The sequence below is a fragment of the Hippopotamus amphibius genome, chromosome 16, assembly GCF_030028045.1.
Source record: "Hippopotamus amphibius kiboko isolate mHipAmp2 chromosome 16, mHipAmp2.hap2, whole genome shotgun sequence".
NCBI classification, from domain to species: Eukaryota; Metazoa; Chordata; class Mammalia; order Artiodactyla; family Hippopotamidae; genus Hippopotamus; species Hippopotamus amphibius.
This window is the reverse complement of record NC_080201.1, coordinates 26,592,429-26,616,293: the sequence shown is the minus strand read 5'-3', so window position 1 is coordinate 26,616,293 and position 23,865 is coordinate 26,592,429. Positions and strand designations below refer to the sequence as shown.

Here is a 23,865-nt window from a genome sequence, read left to right as displayed (position 1 = left end):
CCCCAGCTCCTGAAACCAGATTTTAAAAACCCCACATCGGGACTTCCCTGGCGGTCCAATGGTAAGACTTCATGCTTCCAGCGCAGGGGGCATGGGTTTGCACCCTGGTTGGGGAACTAAGATCCCACATGCTGCCTGGCTTGGCAAAAAAACAAAAACAAAAACCAACCAACCAAACAAAGAAACCCCACCACATCTGTGGAGATTTTCGTATAAAAACATTTACATGAAGAAAAATATAAAATCTAGCCTAACAGATGATCCAGAAGCCCAAGATTCTATATAATGACAATGTACCAGATTTTTAAAATTTAAATTGAAGACAATAATGCGCTACATTACAATTATTAGTTATAGTAATTGGAATAATTAGGCTGTACCTAAATATACATATGTTTCATATATAAATAATGGAGGACATTCATGTTAAACTTGTTAAACATATTCTAACCCTTAAAAATATTCAATCCAGGTTTTTACTGCATTTTATGTATAAACACTTTGGGTTACTTTATAAAAAATAGTGCATCTATTCAAAACAGTTTAACATATTGAAAAGAACATGAAAATCTTTTGCAGTAAACATACAGGGTTACTTTTAACAAAAAGGCATTAATTCAAGGGCAAAACTGTCAAACTCCTAAGTAAAAGATGGTGGAACTAAGCGCATTTTTTTTCCTATTCTAGCCTCTCATATTTAAAGAAAAAAACATTCCATTTTCAGCAAACATTCACATAAGAAGTGGTCCAGAGAGATATGACAGATAGCTTATTCTTAGTACCTCAAATGACAGGCCAAATGCAGGTTTCTATTTGGGACTGATAAACCCAGAAATAAAAATGTTTAAGACTGATGAATGTCCCAAGACACACGTAATTATCCTTTGTTCAAGCGATGAATCTGGAGCACAGATGAGCCATGAAAGAAGACTGTCCATTTAGAGACCCAGATCAATATACAGAAATTGGAAAATGGCAAAGGAGACAGAGCTGAGGGAACAACCAAGCTCAAGATGCTACTTTTAATGTTTGCAGGCAAACCATCTAGTTAAAGGAGAATACTGGAAAAGCAGAATAAGGAAGAGGAAGAGGCAACTATTATCAAATTTGTATACAGAACATTGCAGACTACCCCACCACACTTCCCCACCATCAAGCATCCCCAAGATGGTTTATATGTGAGTAAATAATTGGGTTGATTCAAAGATAAGCAAAAATCCAAAGACTCAGCATGGAACCTATTTGAAGAACTGTAAAACAGAGCAAAGAAACAAACAAGACAGGTGAAGGACATACTTTTCAAAAGACAAGCCCCCTTTGAAAAAAAATTTTTTTTTAATTTTAGAAACAAACAAAAGACTTACCCAAACAAACAAATAGAAGAGTTCAGACAAACCGTATTCCATATCCTCAAAGAAATTATAGGAACTGTTTTTGTTTTTTAAGAGGAAAAGTGGGGCTTCTCTGGTGGCGCAATGGTTAAGAATTTGCTTGCCAACGCAGGGGACACGGGTTGATCCCTGGACTGGGAAGATCCCACATGCGGTGGAGCAACTAAGCCCTTGTGCCACAACCACTGAGCCTGAACTCTAGAGCCTGAGAGCCGCAACTACTGAGCCTGCATGCCGCAACTACTGAAGCCCATGTGCTCAGACCCCATGCTGCACAGTAAGAGAAGCCACCTGCAATGAGAAGCCCGCACAAAGCAACGAAGAGTAGCCCCCGCTTGCAGCAACTAGAGAAAGCCCGTGTGCAGCAATGAAGACCCAACGCAGCCAAAACATTAAAAAAAAATTATTTAAAAAAAAATGAATGCAAATAAAGTTATTTTCAAGAATATAAAAACTGCAGTAAAAAAACAGGCTGAAAGCACTCAATCCATTTCTAATAAGACTAAGCTACTCTTAAAAAATTTTTTTAATTAAAGTATAGTTAATTTACAATGTGTTGGTTTCAAGGATACAGCAAAGTGATTCAGTTATACATATATCTTTTCCAGATTCTTTGCCATTATAAGTTATTATAAGATACTGAGTATAGTTCCCTGTGCTATACAGTAGGTCCTTGTTATTTACCTATTTTATATACAGTAGTGTGTATCTGTTAATCCCAAACTCCTAAAGTATTTCCCCCTACCCTCCACTATCCCCTTTGGTAACCACAGTAAGTTTGTTTTCTACCTCTGTGAGTCTCCGTTTTGTAAATTAGTTCACTTGTATCATTTTTGTAGATTCCAAATGAAAGTGATATAAGTGATATCATATTTGTCTTTCTCTTACTTCACTTAATATGATAATTTCTAAGTCCATCCATGTTGCTACAGATGGCATTATTTCATTCTTTCATTCTTTTTTATGGCCAATATTCTGCACTGTGTGTGTATATGTGAGTGTGTGTGTGCGCCTGCACACCACATCTTCTTTATCCATTTATCTGTCAATGGACATTTAGGATGCTTCCATGTCTTGGGTATTTATTGTAAATAGTGCTGCTATGAACAATGGGGTGCATGTATATATATGCCCAGGAACAGGATTGCAGGATCATATGGTAACTCTATTTTTAACTTTTTAAGGAACCTCCACAGTGTTCTCCATAGTGGCTGCACCAATTTACATTCCCACCAACAGTGCAGGAAGGCTCCTTTTTCTCCATACCTTCTCCAGCATTTATTATTTGTAGACTTTTTAATGATGGCCATTCTGACTACATGAGGTGATACCTCATTGTATAAACTACTCTTTTAATAAAGGTCATTTTATAGATTTGACTTTGAAAATAAACATTTCACATAATTATCAAGCAAAATTAGATTACTATAAAAGTATTTTGTAAATATTGAAAATAATATGAAAACAAAGAACCCAAACTCCATATCCAGTTAGTGGCATAACTATGCTGAGAAGAACTATTCTAAATGACTTTAAAACATTAATTTGATTTTACATCTGTAGTGACATATACCTTAAAAGCTCCCCCCAACAACCCCACCAAAAAAAGGTAAACTTTTTCATAATCACAGAGCTGTTAGTAGAGTCACAGATAGTCTGAGACTCTTGACTGTATGGTGTGGAATAAAACAAATGACTTCTCATCACTGAAAACTGGAATTTTCTGCACTGGAAGTAAGGGAGAGACAGGTTTTAAGTAACAGATTGAAATAAAAATCCCTTGATCCTGAAATTAAATTGGAAGTATTAGTATGGGCTCATGCTGTATTTTTCTCTTCAGCTTTGTCCACTGAAAGACTTAATAATGGCCAACTAAGTATCAGTGAACAACAGAAGTGTTGAAATAACTTTCTAGGCCCAAATTGGAGTGTTCCTGCCCAGGGTGCAACATCAGCAAATCAAAACTTAGATAACTCTGGAGTCCCCGTAAATATTTCACTTGATCAGAAACACAGTATATTCAATCAGCCAACCCCAAACACAAACCAATTCTGGGTGTTCTAAGCCCTAATAGGGTTGACTATGTGGTCCCAGCCAATCAGATATTTTCTATTTGTCTTTTCTTTGTTCTTTATTCTTTTTTCTTTCTTTCTTTCTTTTTTTTTCCTGGCCGCACCAGGCAGCATGCAGGATCTTAGTTCCCTGACCAGGAATCGAACTGACCGGGAATAGAACCTGTGCCCTCTGCACTGGGAGCGTGGACTTTTAACCACTGGACCCTAGGGAAGCCCCAGGTCTTTATTCTTTATCCTATAAAACCTTTTTGTCTTCTGTCCCATTTTGCATTCCTCTGAAACAAGACTGTCCACTTCATGAAATGTTAAATAAAGTTTGTTTGTATCACCTAAATTGTCTTAATCATTTTTTAACACAAGAGACAGTAATCTAGATACCACTTCCCAGTCAAATAAAACCAAGACCTCAGCTAATTCCAGGTCTGAAGCAAGAAACATAACAGATGAGTCTGGAATATTTCAGTCTCCATGTTTCTAGAATCACATCAAAGACTACAAGTAAGAATAGGGTCAAAAGGACTCAGAAGCCAACATGAATCAGCTTTCACTGGCCAAAGAGGATAATGGATGAATATCAACAACACTTTCAATGAACTCAAACACATCAAATATATTAAAAAAACTCATTCACTGGTCATATTTTGAAGATGCTAGGAAACAAGTCACTTTGACAACTGGCAAATAAAGGGAGAGAATCAAGCCCTTCCTATATAAACTGTACTTCAGACAGTTACAGTTGGTAAGGGCAAATTTCCCTTTATGGAGCTATTTCAACTAATAAAAACCTCATAACAGGGACTTCCCTAGTGGTCCAGCAGCTGAAACTCCATGCTCCCAATGCAGGGGGTCCGGGTTTTATCCCTGGTCAGGGAACTAGCTCCTATATGCTGCAACTAAGACCCTTGCATGCCACAACTAAAAAAAGATACTGCAGGCCGCAACTAAAACCCAGTGCAGTCAAATAAATATTTTAATTACAAAGGGGGGGCAATACAACAAACAGATGGGGGAGGGGTTCTGACTCAAGTCAACTGTTATTAACTTTTGTTATGAGGTAAACTGAGGAAATATGAATAGTAACTGGATTTTTTTAACTGGGTTTTTAATGTTTAAGAATTATTCTGCTGGGGGAGGGGGTGTGGCGGAGGAGTGGGAGTTTGGCATTAGTGGGTGCAAATTATTACATATAGAATGGATAAACAGCAACATCCTACTGTATAGCACTAGGAACTATATTCAGTATCCTGTAATAAACCATAATGGAAAAGAATAAGAAAAATAATACACATATGTATAAGTGACTCACTTTGCTGTATACCAGAAACTAACACAACACTGTAAATCAACTATACTTCAATAACATTTTTTTAAAAAAAGAATTATTGTGCTTTTTAAAAAAACATGTAGGAACTTCCCTGGTGGCACAGTGGTTAAGAATCCTCCTGCCAATGCAGAGGACACGGGTTCAATCCCTGGTCCGGGAAGATCCCAGATGCCTTGGAGCAACTGAGCCCGTGCACCACAACTACTGAGCCCACGTGCCACTACTGAAGCCTGTGCACCAAGAGCCCATGTTCTTCAACAAGAGAAAGCCACCACAATAAGAAGCTTGCGCACCACAATGAAGAGTAGCCCCTGCTCGCCACAACCAGAGAAAGCTCACATGCAGCAACAAAGACCCAACGCAGCCAAGAGAGAGAAAGAGAGAGAAAGAGAGGATGGGTGGGAGGGAGAGAAAGAAAGGGAACATCATAAAATCCTGACTGAGGGGGCAAATTAAATTCTAAACTTGTTTTTTCATCTATAAAATGGTAATACTAGCTAGCTTGTTGTTCACATGTTTTAGGGAACTCATACATCTAATAAATTTGATAAACATTCCTTCTTCCCACTTGTCAGTAGGAGAAATAACAAAGGGAACACAATCCCAGCCAACCTATTAGTCTAAGCCACAACAAAGTATGGCACTAAAATATATTAGGCATCTAAGAACTGCAATAAGCCTTTGTCCATCACCAAAGAAAATAAAGACAGAGTCAAGAACTAGAACCCTGCTCCCATCCCAGTTCTAAATTGCTAATCATTCTAAAAGCAAAAGAGAGGGGGCTGTCTGCAAGGGTACCATTGGGGACATACTTGTCTAAAGAAAATCTGTAGACACTGAACACCTCAGCCATAGGCTGAAACCAAGCAGTCTAACATCTACCTTCAATATTAATTACTAAATAATTTACTCCCTGCATCCCAATTGCATTTGAACACCTACTAAATGTGAGGTATAGGAGACATAAACTAAAGGACAGTCCCACACCTTAAGGTCTTGGGAGTAGGGAAGATGATCAAACCAATAATAATATAATATTAAGCTGACCAGATCAATCAGAGCCTTGCTGGCTAAAGGTGAAGTTGCAGGTGCCCAGGCAATCAGCTCCTTCAGTGTTTGTCTAAGTGCAATCATATTAGGAAAGGGCACATGCCCTCCAGAGGAAGCCCTCACACAGTAACAACAGGGATATAAAGGCCTAGCCATTTGGGTCCCCTATGGGACAACTTCAATATCCAGCCCAGAACTTGGGGAGTTGGCCAAGATTTTTACTGAGTTTCCACCATAGTTCTCCTGCCCGATTCTGTTTCCAACTTGTCTTCCTCCTCCTACAGGTGCTGGAACCTTGTAAATAACCTGCATTCCAAAGTGTCTCATATCTGCTTCCAGAGAACAGCAACATAAGCCCAACTTAGGATCATGAGCTTTAAATTGAGCAGGACAGAGACACACAAGAGATTTTAAAACAGGAAAGAGACTACTAGCTATACATTTTAGAAAGGCCACTCTGACATCAAGTGGAAGATGTTTTAGAGTAGGGGCTCTCAAGGGGTCAAACTTGGGACTAGAAGACCTTCCAATCCAGAGTCTCTAATTTTCTTCTACTTCATCTTCTGTGAACAATTATAAAGAGATTCCAATCTCACATCTGCCACTTTCAGGCAGTGTACCAGTGGTCAAAAATACTAAATGTCTTTGAACCATAGTGTAAAATGGAACAATACTACCCACTAGCCATCTGGCATGAATGTGACAAGAATGTGAGAACTGACATAAAATCATATTAAAAATAATGCCTGTGCCACAACGAAGAAGTCTGAATGCTGCAACTAAAGATCCCACATGCCACAACGCAGGTCCTGTGTGCCGCGACTAAGACCCTGTGTAGTTTAAATAAATTAATAAATATTAAAAAAAAATGATGCCTGGAACACTGTAAATGCTTGAATCGTTGCTATGAAGATGAGAGAACTGACTGTACACAGAGAATTGCTGAACTGACACAATGTTAAGCATTTCTCACTCAGCACTGTGAGAGCAATCCAGGCTGTTCTACATAATAGTCTCATTACCTCAGAGTATACCTTGCTGATGGGCACTTCGCTGTCCCCGGTTTTGGGCTATCGTGATATGTGTATTTTTTGATGAATGTGTATATGCATTTCTGTTTGGTACATTCGCAGCTGGGCCAGGTAGGATGAAGTGGAAGATTGGGATTGCCATATATACATTACTAATAAGAAAAAAAAAATCAAACTGTCCACTTTAAATATACGCAGTTTATTGTATGTCAATTATATCTCAATAAAAGTTCTTTAAGAAATGACTTTGTAACAACACTGGCAATAGCAAAAAAAAAAGCGGGGGGGACTTATATAACCTAAATGTCCATCAATAGTGAAGAAAACTATATATGATTCATCCATACAATGGCTTACTATATACCCATAAAAGAATGAAGAAGCTTTTTGTGTATGGATAAAGAATCATTTCCAGGATAGACTGGTTAACTAAAAAATTAAATATTCAGAGTGAAGTAAGGAAAGAGAAAAACAAATACTGTATGCTAACTCATACATATGGAATCTTAAAAAAAAAAAATGCTACTAATGAACCCAGTGACAGGGCAAGAATAAGGATGCAGATGCAGAGAATGGACTGGAGGACATGGCGGGGGGCGGAGCGCAAAGGGGAAGCTGGGACGAAGTGAGAGAGTAGCATAGACATATTTACACTACCAACTGTAAAACAGATAGCTAGGGGAAGCTGCTGTATAACAAAGGGAGATCAATTCGATGATGGGTGATGCCTTAGAGGGCCAGGACACGGAAGGTGGGAGGGAGTCATGGGATATGGGGATATATGTATAAATACAGCTGATTCACTCTGGTGTACCTCAAAAGCTGGTACAAGAGTATAAAGCAATTACATTCCAATAAACAGCTTAAAAAAAATTAAACATATCAAGATGCACAACAGTTTATATAGTATGCCACCATATGAAAAGGAATGGGAAATATTTCGCTATTTTCTATATGAAAATATCTTTGTAAGGACAGTTAAGAAACAGCTAATATCAGTTGTCTGTGGGTAGGAGAAATGGGTAGCTAGGATAATCAGGTAAGTATATTATCTATTTTAAAAATAAAATTAAACTACACACACAACTCCTACACACACATACACCTCAAAAAAGGAAAAGAGAAGAAGGTTCCCATACGTATCCTCTCAATTCTTAGATTTCTCTCTCAATTAGGCACCTACTTCATCAGCAACTTTGTACTTGTGTATTAACTACTTTATATAATAACTATAATTTTATACTGAAGAGGGAGGAGAATTAACTGTTTCTGGTTTTGTTTTTTTTTGGCGGGGGGGGGGGGGGGCCTGTGTTGAGTTGTGCGTTGCTGCGTGTGGGCTTTCTCCAGTTGCAGCAAGCAGGGGCTACTCTTCCTTGTGGTGCATGGGTTCCTCACTGCTGTGGCTTCTCTTATGGAGCATGGGCTCTAGGTGCATAGGCTTCAGTAGCTGCAGCACACGGGCTCAGCAGTTGTGGTTCAAGGGCTCTAGAGCACAGGCTCAGCAGTTGTGGCGCATGGCCTTAGTTGCTCTGCGGCATGTGGGATCTTCCCGGACCAGGGATCGAACCCATGTTCTCTGCATTGGCAGGTGGATTCTCAACCACTGTGCCACCAGGAAAGTCTCTTTTTTTTTTTTAATGCTTGTGACAGGACCTGTGCTAAGTGCTCTATTTGAGTTCATTTAATCCTAACAAGGATGCCAGGCAAACTTTATTGCTTTTATCCTTAATTTGCAGATGAGGTAAAACAAAGTTCATAGAATTACCCTGGGTCACAGAGCTAGGAAGTTACAATAATTTAAAAATACATACAATTCTAAATATGATACTCCATTTGATTTAGAAATAGGAAAGGGGTACAACCATCATAACTAAAGCACAGCATACTATTTAACTTTCATAAAGACTGAAATGCTCTACAAGTCAAACTTATATTTGAGTATTTGAGAACAATAATTCTAAAAGACTGGGGGGGGAGATGAACAAAGGAATTGAAATGACCTTTCTTTCTCCAGATATACAAATAAGCGCACGAACAGATGCTCAACATCACTGGCTTTAAATCAAAACTACAAGGAGATACCAGTTCACACCCACTAGAATGGCTAAAAGCAAAAGGACACACAATAACATTAATGTCATTAATGAGGATCAGGAAAAAAAAAAGTCTTTATACACTGCTCCTAAAAGTGAAAAGTGATACAGTGCTCTGGAAAACAGTCTGGCAGTTCTTTAGAAAGTCAGTTACCATATAACCCAGCAATTCCATTCTTTGGCATATACCCTCAAAATTTTAAATAAACATCCACCCCAAATTTATAAATGAATGTTGAGCCACAACATTCACAACAGCCAAAAAGTGGAACCAAACCTAAATATCCAAATGCATGCTCCAACATGGATCTACCTTAAAAACTTAGGCTAGTGAGAGAAGTTAGAAACAAAAGACCTCACACAGCACGATTCCATTGATATGAAATGTCCAGAAAGACAAATCCACGAAAGCACAAAGTGGGTTAGTGGTTGCCAGGGGCCGGAGGGAGAGAGATGGAAAGCAACTGCTAATGGATTCACGTGTTTCTTTTTGGGGTGATGAAAACATTCTGGAGGTAGATGGTGACAGCTGAACAACTCTGTGAATACTACTACCAAATTTTACACTCTAAAATGGGCAGTTTTTGTGAAGTATATCTCAATATTTTTTAAGGTAAAAAAGAACAAAAAAATGGGACTAGACTAAAATGAATCAGACCAGATTTCCTAAGTTTGATAGAAAAATTAAAATCTGTGAATCTTAAAATTTAGAAAAAAGGAATGGGGTAAGGTTTCTTTTATATATTAAGCTGAAATCACTTGCAGTAAGGGGCAAAAGTTACTTTTCATGCAATACACCCACATAAATTTTCAAGTTTCTTTTCATTACATATTCATTAATTAATGGTGCTTATTTCCTGACTACTTTACTTACATGCTGTATTTCCTGCTGGCTGGCTCGGTAGTTTTTCTTGGTTAAATTGTCCACCAGGTAGCTGATTTGAGACAAGGCCAGCGAGAGCGAGTCAAGATTCATTGCTGGTTGGGGCGGAAGCAGGCGGCCGAGCCCGGCGCAAAATCACCATTATTCCCCTTTAGTCACCTCAGAGGCAGGTTAATGCTTTCTTTGTAATTAGCCTATATCTGGTGTTTGTACAGTGTCTTCAGTTCTTCTTTACCAGGGGTCTTACTCTGTTCTGAAACATGGCACCTGTTTAAAAAAAAAAAAGATTTTTTAATTAGTTAATCTTTTAAAAGGATTAAATAACCATCTCTACATCTAAATACACAAATACCACTAAGGACCCTTTTTAAAAAAATTAAGATGTCTCAAGCACTGCTGATAAAACATGCCAAGTTTTAAAAATTAGGTAGGGCCAGTATAAAAAGAAAATACCACACCCATCCCCCACAAAAAAGGTGTATTTTTAGTAAGACGTCCTATAATATTTGCGGCTTCTACTTTATCAATTTCAATGATAATTTATACTACACCCTTTAAAAGCCACAGGAAAGTACTTAACTAAAATTAGGGTTTGTGGAAAGAAACACTCAACTGACATTTTCAATCCCTCTTCCCATACTATCTACAACTTCTTTGATCCCATTTATTCACCTTACACTTATGTATTGCTTCAGAATCAGACAGTAGTTTGGTCTTAGAGTTGTATCTTAGGATACATGTTTTGGGTATTTGAACAGCTGAGTTAAAAAGTAAGTTAAGGGCCCCGGAACCCAAATTCCTTCCTGTACTGTTGAAACTTTTCACTAGGAGAATTTAGAAAGGGAAGCTCAAAGCAGCAATATAGCTAAAATGACAAGATGCTTATCATTTTAATTCCAACCACCTGCTAAGTCAGAGGAACTACTCTACATCACAACACAAAAATTATAAAAAACACCACAAGTTTTAAGAATTCACCAAGTACCTCTGCTGAAACAAAAATCTTTGAATGCGAGGAGCTGAATTTATCCACAGCTTCATGATCTGAAATCTGCTCATAATTTCATTACCATCAGTACTATGTAAGGTAAAGAAAATTCATGAAGATTAAAAGCCCCCTTGGTAAGGGCATTTAAACCTTTATCTTTAATAACTTCTTAACAATGTAGAAAGACTACATTGCTTTGTTCTGTTTTGTTCATATAAAGCAAAGATTCTACCTATGCTATCCTTCACCACATCTTCCTTAAAAAACAAGAGTAAGAGAATCTTGGGAATATGGCAAAGTATTTTTGTTTCTTCTAAAGTAATAACATATAAAAAGTTAAAGATAAATTGTGCTTATATCCATCCATCATATATAACTAAACTTGCCTGCTAAAAATTCTTAGAGCAAGTTGTTTCCTTCATGTTATGATAGCATATTTTCTGTATCAGACTAGCAAAAACCAAGTTTGAGAACACACGGTAAAACAGAGGACTTGGGACTTCCCTGGTTGTGCAATGGTTAAGACTTCGCCTGCCAATGCAGGGGACATAGGTTCGAGCCCTGGGCAGGGACGATCCCACATGCCACGGAGCAACAAAGCCCATGTGCCACAACTACCGAAGCCTGTGCGCTCTAGGGCCCTTACTCTGCAACAAGAAAAACCACCGCAATGAGAAGCCTGTGCACCACAAGAGTAACCCCCACTCACCACAACTAATGAAACCCCACGTGCAGCAACAAAGACCCAAAGCAGCCAAAACAAAACAAAAGAAGAGGACTTACCAGATTGTTAACAACATTATTAACTGGTACAACCTTTTCTGAAACTCAAATTGGCAATATTGTAAAAAGCGTTTCTTGCACTACCCCTGAACCTGTAATTCCACTATTAAGACTGTATCCCTCCACGTATATTGCCTTAAGAACTCAAAGGAAACATTTTCATTGAAATATTGTGCATCAGAGCAAAAAGAAAGTGCAGTAAAAAGTAACTGCTTAGGGCTTCCCTGGTGGCGCAGTGGTTAAGAATCCACCTGCGAATGCAGGGGACAAGGGTTCAAGCCCTGGTCCGGGAAGATCCCACATGCTGTGGAGCAACTAAGCCCGTGAGCCACAACTACTGGGCCTGTGCTCTAGCGCCTGCGAGCCACACACCTAAAGCCCGCACGTTTAGAGCTTGTGCTCGGCAACAAGAGAAGCCACCACAATAAGAAACATGCGCACTGCAATGAAGAGTAGCCCCCACTCTCCGCAACCACAGAGAGCCTGCGGGCAGCAACGAAGCCCAATGCAGCCAATAAATTAAATAAATAAGTAAGTAACTGCTTAAAAAATAAACTATGGTATATCCAAACAAGGCAGTTTATCAAAAAAGAATGAAGCAAAATTGTGCAGGAAAGATACTCATTAAGATTTAAAAAAAAAAAAGACACAGATGGGAATTCCCTGGCAGTCTGGTGGTCACGACTCAGTTCAATCCCTGGTTGGGGAACTACGATCCCACAAGCTGCCAGGCATTGAGAAAGAAAGGGCGGGCGGGCAGGCAGGCAGGCAGGCGGGCAGGCAGGCAAGACTACTACTACTAGTGTAACACAAGTTTCAACAAGCCAATCTTCATCACATGAGCAAGTTAATGCATTAAACTAATGACCAATTTTGAGCCCTCACCTTATGAGATCTATTAGTAGAGGTACTCTACAGGTATAAACTAGGACATGTTATCACCTTTATTACCCAGAAAACTTAGACAAGCTGATCCCTCCCTCCAAGATACACTGTTTCTAAAATGCCATTTCACTGGTCTCTCCTTCTCAGTCTCCTTTACTGGCCCTTCCTCTTTTTTTTTTTTAATAAATTATTTTATTTTATTTTGGCTGCATCATGTCTTCGTTGCTGCACACAGGCTTTGTCTAGTTGTGGCGAGCGCGGGCTACTCTTTGTTGTGGTGCGCAGGCTTCTCAGTGCAGTGGCTTCTATTGTCGTGGAGCACAGGCTCTAGGTGCGAGGGCTTCAGCAGTTGTGGCACACGGGCACAGTAGTTGTGGCTTGCAGGCTTAGGTGCTCCACGGCATGTGGGATCTTCCCCGCCCAGAGATAGAACCCACGTCCCTTGCATTGGCAGGCGGATTTCCAACCAGTGCACCACCAGGGAAGCCTGGCTCTTCCTCTTTTGACCTCCCAGTATTGGAGTCCCTGAATTTCTTCTCTATATTCACTTGATATACTTCAGTCTTACAGCTTTAAAAACCCATCTATAGCAGTAACTCCTATAAGTTCTATCTCCAACCCAAATTTCTTTCACGATGTTTACAACCGTATTATTTAACTTCCTAATGACACCTCAAATACATGTTCGAAAATGAGCTCCTGGGACTTCCCTGACAGTCCAGTGGTTAAGACTGTACTTTCAATGCAGGCGGCACAGGTTCAATCCCTGGTCGGGGAACCAAGATTCCACAAGCCATGCAACAGGGGGGAAAAAAAAAGAGCTCCTGATCTTCGTATCACGCCCCCCCCCCCCCGCCCCAACCCCACCAATGATGTACACCCGTATGTGTTTTCCCCATCTTGGTTGATACCAACACCATCCTTAAAGTTACTCCGGCCAAGTTCTTAGGAGACTTCCCACTCCCCACAATCAATCTGTCAAAAAATTCTTTTGGCTCTACCTGTAAAATATATACAGAACCCAGTCATCTCTCACCACAGCTATGATAACCAAGAATCATCATCTCTCACTTGGATTACTATGTTAACCTCCTAACTAGTCTCCCTGGTTCCACCCTTGCTCCCTGTAAGTCTATTCTCAACACAACAACCAAAGAAAAAATGACTTTTCAAATATAAAAAACTCAGGTCATCCTGTGCTCAAAACCCTCCACTGACTCAAGAATGGAAGCCTGAGCCCTTATAATGACCTATGAACAAGCACAGCTTGATGGAACCTAGCCAGTGGAACTCTTCTGGTCTCCCTCTTCTTCATTCCCCCTTGCTCTGTTCCCTTTAGCTACAATGGCCTCCTTGCTTCTTCTCCAGCACACTCTCACCTTAGATCCCTCTGCCTGGAATCCTCTTCCTCCAGATACCAAGATAGCTAACTACTTCACTTCTTCAAGTCTACACAAATGTCATCTTCTCAGTGAGGATCACCCTGACTTCAAAATTGCAAACCCCCATTCTTTTTTCCACATTACATCACCAAACATGGGTAACATACTTATATTTGCCTATCTCCTCACATGAAGGCAGTGATCATAACTGCCTATTGTTCACCAACTTATTACAAGCACTACATGGCCCATAGTGGGAGCTCACTATGTATCTGAAGAACTGTAAACTGAAGCTTAGGATTTTGCAACCTATATTTTGACTCTAGCAAAAGGCATGAATACCCACTGAAATCTTCCTAGTCAAAAATAACAATCACAGGACTTCCTAGGTGGGGCAGTGGTAAAGAATCCACCTGCCAATGCAGGGGACACGGGTTCGGGCCCTGCCCTGGGAAGATTCCACATGCCACGGAGCAACTAAGCCTATGCGCCACAACTCTTGAGCCTGTGCTCTAGAGCCCGTGAGCCACAACTATTGAGCCTGTGTGCTGCAACTATTGAAGCCCACATGCCTAGAGCCCATGCTCCACAACAAGAGAAGCCACTACAATGAGGAGCCTGCGCACCACAATGAAGAGTAGCCCCTGCTCGCAGCAACTAGAGAAAGCCCATGTGCAGCAACAAAGACCCAATGCAGCCAATAAATAAATAAAATAAATAAACTTATAAAAATAAATAACAATCACATGAGAGTAAATAACAGATGATTTTTAATTTAATTGCCTCAGTAGCATACACTGTATCAAGTTGTCAAGACCCTTTAGAATCATAATGTGGATATATAAATTGGGTCACAGTGTCTTTATAGGCCATGTTTATTGAAATACCTAAGTGCAAAGCTATAAAGTGATTATTCAACAGCTTTCCACTAAAATGTTTAGATGTTAAATTCTTTCAACATCACTAAATTTGAAATTCTAAGATATTCCTTAACCATAAAGAATTTGTGGCCATGGAGCACTATATCTGTGTATGCAGTGCCTAGTATTGGTCTCCATATATACCAGGGACTCAAATTTTTAAATAATTATTAACTTCCTATCAAGGCAAAGTCTTAGAGAACAGTTCAAAAACAGCTACCACTTCAACAGGCCTCCTTATCTTCATTATTAAAAATGTACATATGGGGACTTCCCTGGTGGTCCAGGGGCTAAGACGTCATGCTCCCAATGCAGGGGGTCCGGGTTCCTTCCCCATTCAGGGAACTATATCCCACATGCCGCAACTAAGAGTTTGCATGCTGGAACTAAAAAATCACACACGCAGAAATGAAGATCCCATGTGCCACGGCTAATATCAGGTGCAGACAAATAAATAAAAATTTTTAAAAATGTACATAGGCATACGCCTTCCAAAACCCCAAAGGATTTGTTATTATGTCACTGGGATTTCAACAACGCAAACAATAGCAGCAATCTTGCAACACAAATGCTAAATCCTTCCAAGCAGTTATTCTACCACTGTTATTCCCCCCAGCACTGTACACTGGTGTACAGTGTAAATGAAAGGGCACTGACATTTGACACCAATATATTATAAGACAACTGTTACCTGAACAGTGATAACAAAAAACCTACCAAAGACATAGTTGTATAAAAAGTAAAATAGCAATTGTGGAAGACAAAGATTGTTTAAGTGTGTTCTCACTATTTTCTCTACTATTAAAAATATTAAGAACCATATATCCATCAGTGTAAGCATTATCTACCTACATGCAATGGTATTCCACCCAATATGTGAAACAAGACATTTAAAATGTAGTTTCGGACTTCCTAGGTGGCGCAGTGGGTAAGAATCCGCCTGCCAATGCAGGGGACACGGGTTTGATCCCTGCACCAGGAAGATACTACATGTTGCGGAGCAACTAAGCCTGTATGCCACAACTACTGAGCCTGAGCTCTAGAGCCCGTGAGCCACAACTATTGACCCCATGTGCCACAACTACTGAAGCCCATGTGCCTAGAGCCCGTGCTCTGCAACAAGAGAGGCCACTGCAATGAGAAGCCCATGCACCGCAACAAAGAGTGGCCCCCGCTCACCGCAACAAGAGAAAGTCCGTGTGCAACAACGGAGACCCAACACAACCAATAAAATTAATTAATTAATTAATTAAAAAAATAAAATGTAGTTTCGCTATAAACATCCACTACACACTGCTGAATGAAAAAAAGCTTATAAAATGATATGCATAAGTCCAACTTATGTAAAATTATTTCACATTTTAACTGTAGAACACTACACAATATTACAAATTTTTTCTTGAACATCCAATCTAAGGAATACCAAGCAGCTGTCGTTTCCAGTTAATCCTCTAAGTTTTAACATAAAAGAATACCCATGACACTGAGTGAAAAGCTGCAGTACTCTGAATGGCATGATTCCCATCCCATAAACACATCCCTGTTTACGTGTGCAGAAAAAGTAAGCTGTAGGTTCACAGAGATTACAGAGAGGCTTTCACTTAAAATTCCATTTTTAAAAAAGTCCAAGAAATCTATACGCTTCACATGTATAACATAACATATGCACAATATTATTTACTGCAGCAATATTTATCATAGCAAAGGAATGGCCATGAGTTGATGACTGGAAGTATTCTACTCTTCAAGCTTTTTTAATGTCTATGCTACTTTTTGTTTTGTACAGATGCACACATATACATTGTTGCTTTTTAAACTAATAAAAAGTTACCTATTCTGAAGTAGGTGAGAGGTGGGTAGAAGACACAGAAATCAGAACAAAAATTCACCGATTATATATTTTATATCGTTTTGACTTTGGAACCGTATTATATGTTTGAAATTTAATTAAATAATAAAAAAAACTAATATCCAACACAAAGAATATATGAACCTGAGTGTCAAGTTGATAATAAAAAACATGGTGAAAAAAAATATTTCAAGTAACTACTGAACACAGTATCCTGAACATCCCTGATATACAATGGGATACATTTTTAAGGACAGAGAGAATTCAAAGAAATTTGACTCAATAGGCTTACTGTTAGCAGTAATATTTTATTGCAATTTTTAAGCTACTTTTATAAATTACTGGATATAGAAAGTAAATTAATAAGAATCCAGATTTAGGGGCTTCCCTGATGGTGCAGTGGTTAAGAATCCGCCTGCCAATGCAGGGGACATGGGTTCAATCCCTGCTCCAGAAGATCCCACATGCCACGGAGCAATTAAGCCTGTGTGCCACAACTATGGAGCCCATGTGCTGCAACTACTGAAGCCCGTGCACCGAGAGCCCATGCTCCACAACAAGAGAAACCATGGCAATGAGGAGCCTAGGCACCACAACGTAGAGTAGGCCCCACCACAACGTAGAGTAGCCCCCACCACAATGTAGAGTAGCCCCTGCTCGCCGCAACTAGAGAAAGCCCATGTGCAGCAACAAAGACCCAACACAGCCAATAAATAAATAATTAAATAAATTTTTTAAAAAAACTGTTATCACTAGAAGAAATGTGTTAGCTAACATTACAATGGCAATCATAGTGCGATATCAATGTATTATACACCTTAAACTTACAATGTTGTGTGTCAATTCTGTCTCAATTTTGTTTTAAAATGCCCTAGAAACAATGATACCCCAAAAGCAATGAGCCCATCTAACTTCTGGATCTTGGTTTCTAAGTACTAAAAAGAACCAAGGTTCCTTGGCGATATGACTAATTCCGGAAGCTTAAAACAAGGAAGATGCAAGCTGAGTTTGGATCATCCTATGACAAAAATAGGAAACAGAAAAAATTTTAGGGGATAATGTCAGAAAGACATAAGAGACAATTAAAAGGATTCTTGCTAATTTGGGGTCTATCTGAGCACCAAAAGGGACTTAAGACCAATGGTCCTATAATTTTCCCCAAAGGCACCATCATTTAGAAATGCTAGAGGGAACAAAACATAGAAATAATATGGTTATTTTACTTTTGCCAATCTGTATACTCTAAATTCTTAATTTATCTCAAACATATATTTTTGAATCCACACTGGTGAGCAAGTTTACTTTTTGCAGCCACAAATTTCTTTCTATGAATTCTAAGATCTTCATATGTGTGCAGGTGAAAAAAAAAATCTAAACAGTTAAGCATCCTGACATAAATAGAAGATTAAATGAAAATATATTATTTAATCTGAAATTTCAGTAAGTCACTACGGGTAAAAGTACAATAAATCATAGGGCAATAAAACATTGACCATGAGTAGAATACAGTGAATAAGAATCCCTGAATCCATGATTACACTTAAAGAGTAAGGACAAGACGCACCATGTACAGAAAGGTGCTGGCTAACAAATTTAGAAATTATAAAAGAAAAATAAAGTTATCATTTTGTAATACCCCTGACCAGCATAAAAACCGATTCAGGCAAGAATCACCAATGCCTAGAAACACCTCAGGTGAAAGACTACTGGGACATTTGTACACTATTATCCAACAGATTACCTACTAACTAACTGCAAAGGGAAAAAAATATGCTTCTACAATAGAGATATGGTTGTTACTACCTTAACTAAAGGATCAAGTTATCAATGGTGAGACTACCCAACAAATGTGCCTACAGAGGGGTTGCAATATGAAGTGTCACTTTTGAGTATTCTTGACAAAGATGGCTAACATAAACCTAACTACACCTCTACACCTATCAATTCACAAGAAATAAAGTGTTTAAAGCAACAAGTTTGGACTTCCCTGGTGGTGCAGTGGTTAAGAATCCACCTGCCAATGCAGGGGACAGGGGTTCGATCCCTGGTCTGGGAAGATCCCACATGCCGCGGAGCAACTAAGCCTGTGCACCACAGCTACTGAGCCTGTGCTCCAGAGCCCTCAGGCCACAATTACTGAAGCCCAAGCGCCTAGAGCCTGTGCTCTGCAACAAGAGAAGCCACTGCACTGAGAAACCCGCGCACCGCAATGAAGAGCAGGCCCTGCTCACCACAGCTAGAGAAAACCTGCTCACAGCAACAAAGACCCAATGCAGCCAATAAATACATAAATTTATTTTAAAAAATAAATTTAAAAAAATAAAGGAAGAAGTTTAACTACACCTAATCAGACAAATCCAAGCACTGGATTATTCTACCAGACCACTGGCCTACACCCGCCAGTCAGCAGTAAGAGAGAGGGAAAAAAAAATGGGGTTTGTACTAGACTACAAAACTAAAATGAAAAAGTTTAATGTGAACCTTAATCAAATCTTTATTCAAAAAAGCTGTAAGAGATACTCTTGAGGCATCTGGAGAAGTTTTTAAATTGGTTATTATCAAAGTACTTAATATTCTGGGAGGGATACACTGGGAAACTGGGACTGACATACACACACTATATATAAAACAGATAACTAATAAGGACCCACTGCATAGCACATAACTAATAAGGAACTCTACTCAACACTCTGTAATGGCCTATATGGGAAGGGAATCTGTGGATATATGTATGTGTAACTGATTCACTTTGCTGTACACCTGAAAATAATACAACATTGCAAATCAACAATACTCTAATAAAAAAATTTTTTACGTACTTAATATTCTTAGATGTAGTATGACTATGTCAGAAAGTCTTAATTTGTAGGAGATATATGCTGAAACATTTGGGATCAAATACTTCAGCAAAAACAGAAATACATGGAGGAAATAAACATAGAAAAATGTTACTTGTTGACTCTAGGAAGAAGTTATGGATTGTTCACTGTACTGTTTTCATTTTTCTGTACATGTGAAATTTTTCTTAACAAAACTGGGGATGGGGGCATACATTACCTTTATAATTTAAAGCAGAAATTACAAGCATGTGATGGGATTTCCAAAACCTGACTTTGAAAGCAACTTTTAAAATAATTCAAACTTAAAGTATAAGACCAGTAACTACACATAACACGAGAGTAAATGACTTTGAATAAATGACTGAAGCTCTATGCTTCCCCCTCCCCACTTGTAAAATTCGGCCTCAACTGTATCAGAGCTATCCTAAAAGGGTTTATCTTTAAGGGGTAGGAGATAGAGCAGAGATAAGGATCTCCTAAGTCCTCAAGGCAACAACAGGAGGTATCCATTAAAAGCACAGTGGATTGATGCTCTATCAACTCAACATCAGCTTTAACAGCTAGCTGAAAAGTAAGCAACTGTCAACCTTTTCAGTGGAGCTGCTGAAGAAGTTTACATACCACATGCCAAGGAGCATAGCCAGGCAGACCTAGCTGTGACTAACTGGTCCAGAGGGATGATATGGTAAAGCTGAGTGCTGGCTCCTGACAGCAGCAACTAAAGCCTTTAAATCTCGTCTTCTCTGTTTAAGTGGCATCCAAGACTGCTGCAATGCTGCTATGCACACAAATCCTCAAATTAAAGCTTTACCTTTACTTTTACATCATTATTTTTAATGATGGGCTCACTTTCACTCATTTATTGGCTGCGTTGGGTCTTGGTTGCTGCGCATGGGCTTCCTCTAGTTGCAGCGAGCTGGGGCTACTCTTCATTGTGGTGTGTAGGCCTCTCATTGCAGTGGCTTCTCTTGTTGCCAAGCACAGACTCTAGGCATGTGGGCTTCCGTAGTTGCAGCACACAGGCTCAACAGTTGTGGCACACGGGCTTAGTTGCTCCACAGCATGTGGGATCTACCAAGAGCTGGGGTTGAACCCACATCCCCAACATTGGCAGGTGGATTCTTAACCACTGCGCCACCAAGAAAGTCCCAAAATACATTCACATTTTTCTAAAAGTCAGTACTACATTTCATTAATAAGAAAGGATGGGACTTCCTAGGTGGCGCAGTGGTAAAGAATCTGCCTGCCAATGCGGGGGACATGGGTTTGAGCCCTACCCTGGGAAGACTCTACATGCCAAGGAGCAACTAAGCCCGTGCGCCACAACTACTAAGCCTGTGCTCTAGAGCCCGTGAGCCACAACAACTGAGCCCATGTGCCGCAACTATTGAAGCCCACACGCCTAGAGCCCGTGCTCCACAACAAGAGAAGCCACAGCAATGAGGAGCCTGCGCACTGCAATGCAGAGTAGCCCCCGCTCGCAGCAACTAGAGAAACCCCTGTGCAGCAACGAAGACCCAACACAGCCAATAAATAAATAAAATAAATAAATTTTTAAAAAAAGGATGAACCTTCACCTTTAAGCATTTCAGTTTTAAATTTTTCAATGGCTCGAAAAAAACTGTTTAAATGTCTCACATATTTATTTATGCAAATGAGCCCTCTGATGATGGTTGTCAATAATTTGGAGATTATTAACATGTATGTAGTCTTTTCAAGCATAAAACTGACATAAATCTGACTACAGAAACACGCTCAAGTTCATTAAACTTTGAAAATATTAATTAAAAAATTTTACTATTATCATTCCTTATTTTATCAAGATTATACAAAATGTCAAATGATCCTTTTCCAGTTTACTCCAGTGTACCATAAAAATCATTTGCTAGAGGTGGCCCTCCTATTAATTCACTTGAGCCTAACCATATACCATGTACATACCTTAGATGCTACAGAAAACACAAAAGTAAACACTAATCAAGGGGCTTAATAGAATATACAATTTACTATCATGTTTGCAACTAAGGCAACTGTATGTAAGAATTAGGAGAAGAAAGAGAGGTATTTAAAATGTGATTCCTGGGAATTCCCTGGCAGTCCAGTAGGTTAGCACGCCAGGCTTTCGCTGCCATGGGCCGGTTTCAATCCTTGATGGGGAAACAAGATCCTGCAAGCTGTGTGGTGTGGCCAAAAAAAACAATAACAAAAATTAAAAATAAATAAAATGCTGATTCCTAAGCATTACCCTACACCAAAAGAGTCAAAATCTTTCGGGGCAGAGAACAGGACATTGCATTTTAAACTCTGGAGGTGATTCTTATGCATTTTCAAGTTAGAAAACCACTCACTTTAGGACTTCCTAGGTGGCGCAGTGGGTAAGAATCTGCCTGCCAATGCAGGGGACACAGGTTCGAGCCCTGCCACTATTGAGCCCATGTGCCACAACTACTGAAGCCCATACGCCTAGAGCCCGTGCTCTGCAACAAAGAAAGGCCACCGCAATGAGAAGTCCACGCGCCACAACGAAGAGTAGCCCCTGCTCACCACAACTAAAAAGAAAGCCCGCGCACAGCAAAAAAGACCCAACACAGCCAATAAAATACAGAAATACATAAATTTATTAAGAAAAAAAAGAAGAAAAAGAAAAGTACAGCTTGATTACTAAGATAAGGAAAGCCCCTCCCACTGATTCCTTTTTCTCCCCTTAATTCCTTTTGGCTGGACCAAAGACATCTCTGTAAAGACCATTTTGTTTCCCCTAACAATGATGCCAGCAATCTTCACAGTATCACCTAACTTGCCCTAGGTTTAAGTATCAATAGATACTTTAAGAAGCCAATTTAAAAAAAAAACGAAGAAGCCAATAGTTCAGACAGACCCAAAGCTATCAGTTTATTGAACCCCCAACTTCCAATATTAAAAATATATAGGGCTTTCCTGGTGGTGCAGTGGTTAAGAATCCGCCTGCCAATTCCGGGGGCGCGGGTTCGATCCCTGCTCTTGGAAGAACCCACGTGCCACGGAGCAACTAAGCTCCTGTGCCACAACTACTGTGCCTGTGCTCTAGAGCCCAAGAGCCACAACTATTGAGCTCACGTGCCACAACTACTTAAGTCCATGCACCTAGAGCCCATGCTCTGCAACAAGAGAAGCCACCACAATGAAAAGCCCACACACCACAACAAAGAGTAGCCCCGCTCACAACTAGAGAAAGCCCGTGCACAGCAACGAACACGCAATGCAGCCAATAAACAAATAAATTAATTTAAAAAAATACATAGAATTCTTAGGTCTAATAATACCAAACTCAGACCTTGAAAATTCTTCTCCTCCCAAGTCTTAAAAGTTGCATTCCGACTGAGCCTTCTTTTCTCATTCATTTTCTCCAATTATGGAAATGTTCTACAACCGCACTGTTCAATGTGGCAGCTACTGGGTTTACCAAAGAGTTCGTTTTTTTCCGTAAGATGGCTCTAGTAGTGCTTGTCTTCAACTTCATTTTTAACAATTTTGTTAGACTATATTATGACAGCTGTCATATCAGCATACATTTTTTAAAAAACTTGTCAAAATTGGTGAATTTCTATGCTGTCGTATTAATAGGCAGACCAGTTGAAGTGGACAACGAGCAAATCGAGACATTAACTGAGAATAATCAATGTTATACCATGTGGGAGATAGCCGACATACTCAAGATATCCAAATCAAGCACTGAAAATCATCTGCACCAGCCTGGTTACGTTAATCACTTTGATGTTTGGGTTCCACATAAGCTAACTGAAAAAAACCTTCTTGACCATATCTCCGCATGTGATTCTCTACTGAAAGGTAAAAAAAATTCCATTTTTTAAAAAAATTGTGACAGGTGATGAAAAGTGGATACTATACAATAATGTGAAATGGAAGAGATGGTTGGGCAAGTAAAATGAACCACCACCAACCACACCAAAGGCTGGTCTTCATCCAAAGGTGATGTTGTGTATATGGTGGGACTGGAAGGGAGTCCTCTATTATGAGCTCCTTCCAGAACACCAAACGATTAATTCCAACAAGTACTGCTGCCAATTAGACCAACTGAAAGCAGCACTCGACAAAAATCATCCAGAATTAGTTAACAGAAAACGCAAAATCTTCCATCAGGATAACACAAGACCGCATGTTTCTTTGATGACCAGGAAAAAACTGATACAGCTTGGCTGGGAAGTTCTGATTCATCCGCCATATTCACCAGACATTGCACCTTCAGATTTCCATTTATTTCAGTCTTTACAAAGTTTTCTTAATGGAAAAAATTTCAATTCCCTGGAAGACTGTAAAAGGCTCCTGGAACATTTCTTTGCTCAAAAAGATAAAAAGTTTTGGGAAGACTCA

The 23,865-nt window shown here is 39.5% G+C and overlaps 1 protein-coding gene across 8 annotated transcripts in view; it reads right to left on the bottom strand.

Moving 5' to 3' along the window:
* Nucleotides 1-23,865, bottom strand: part of CNOT1 (CCR4-NOT transcription complex subunit 1) — a 106,878-nt gene that overhangs the window by 69,408 nt on the left and 13,605 nt on the right. For all 8 annotated transcript variants that reach the window (XR_009049811.1, XR_009049810.1, XM_057713643.1 and 5 more), the window contains exon 2: nucleotides 9,839-10,114. Coding sequence is in view for 6 of the 8 variants with exons in the window: in XM_057713643.1 (XP_057569626.1) it covers nucleotides 9,839-9,940 (102 nt within the window). In the remaining 2 variants the exon portion in view is untranslated. The remainder of the gene's footprint in view (nucleotides 1-9,838; nucleotides 10,115-23,865) is intronic.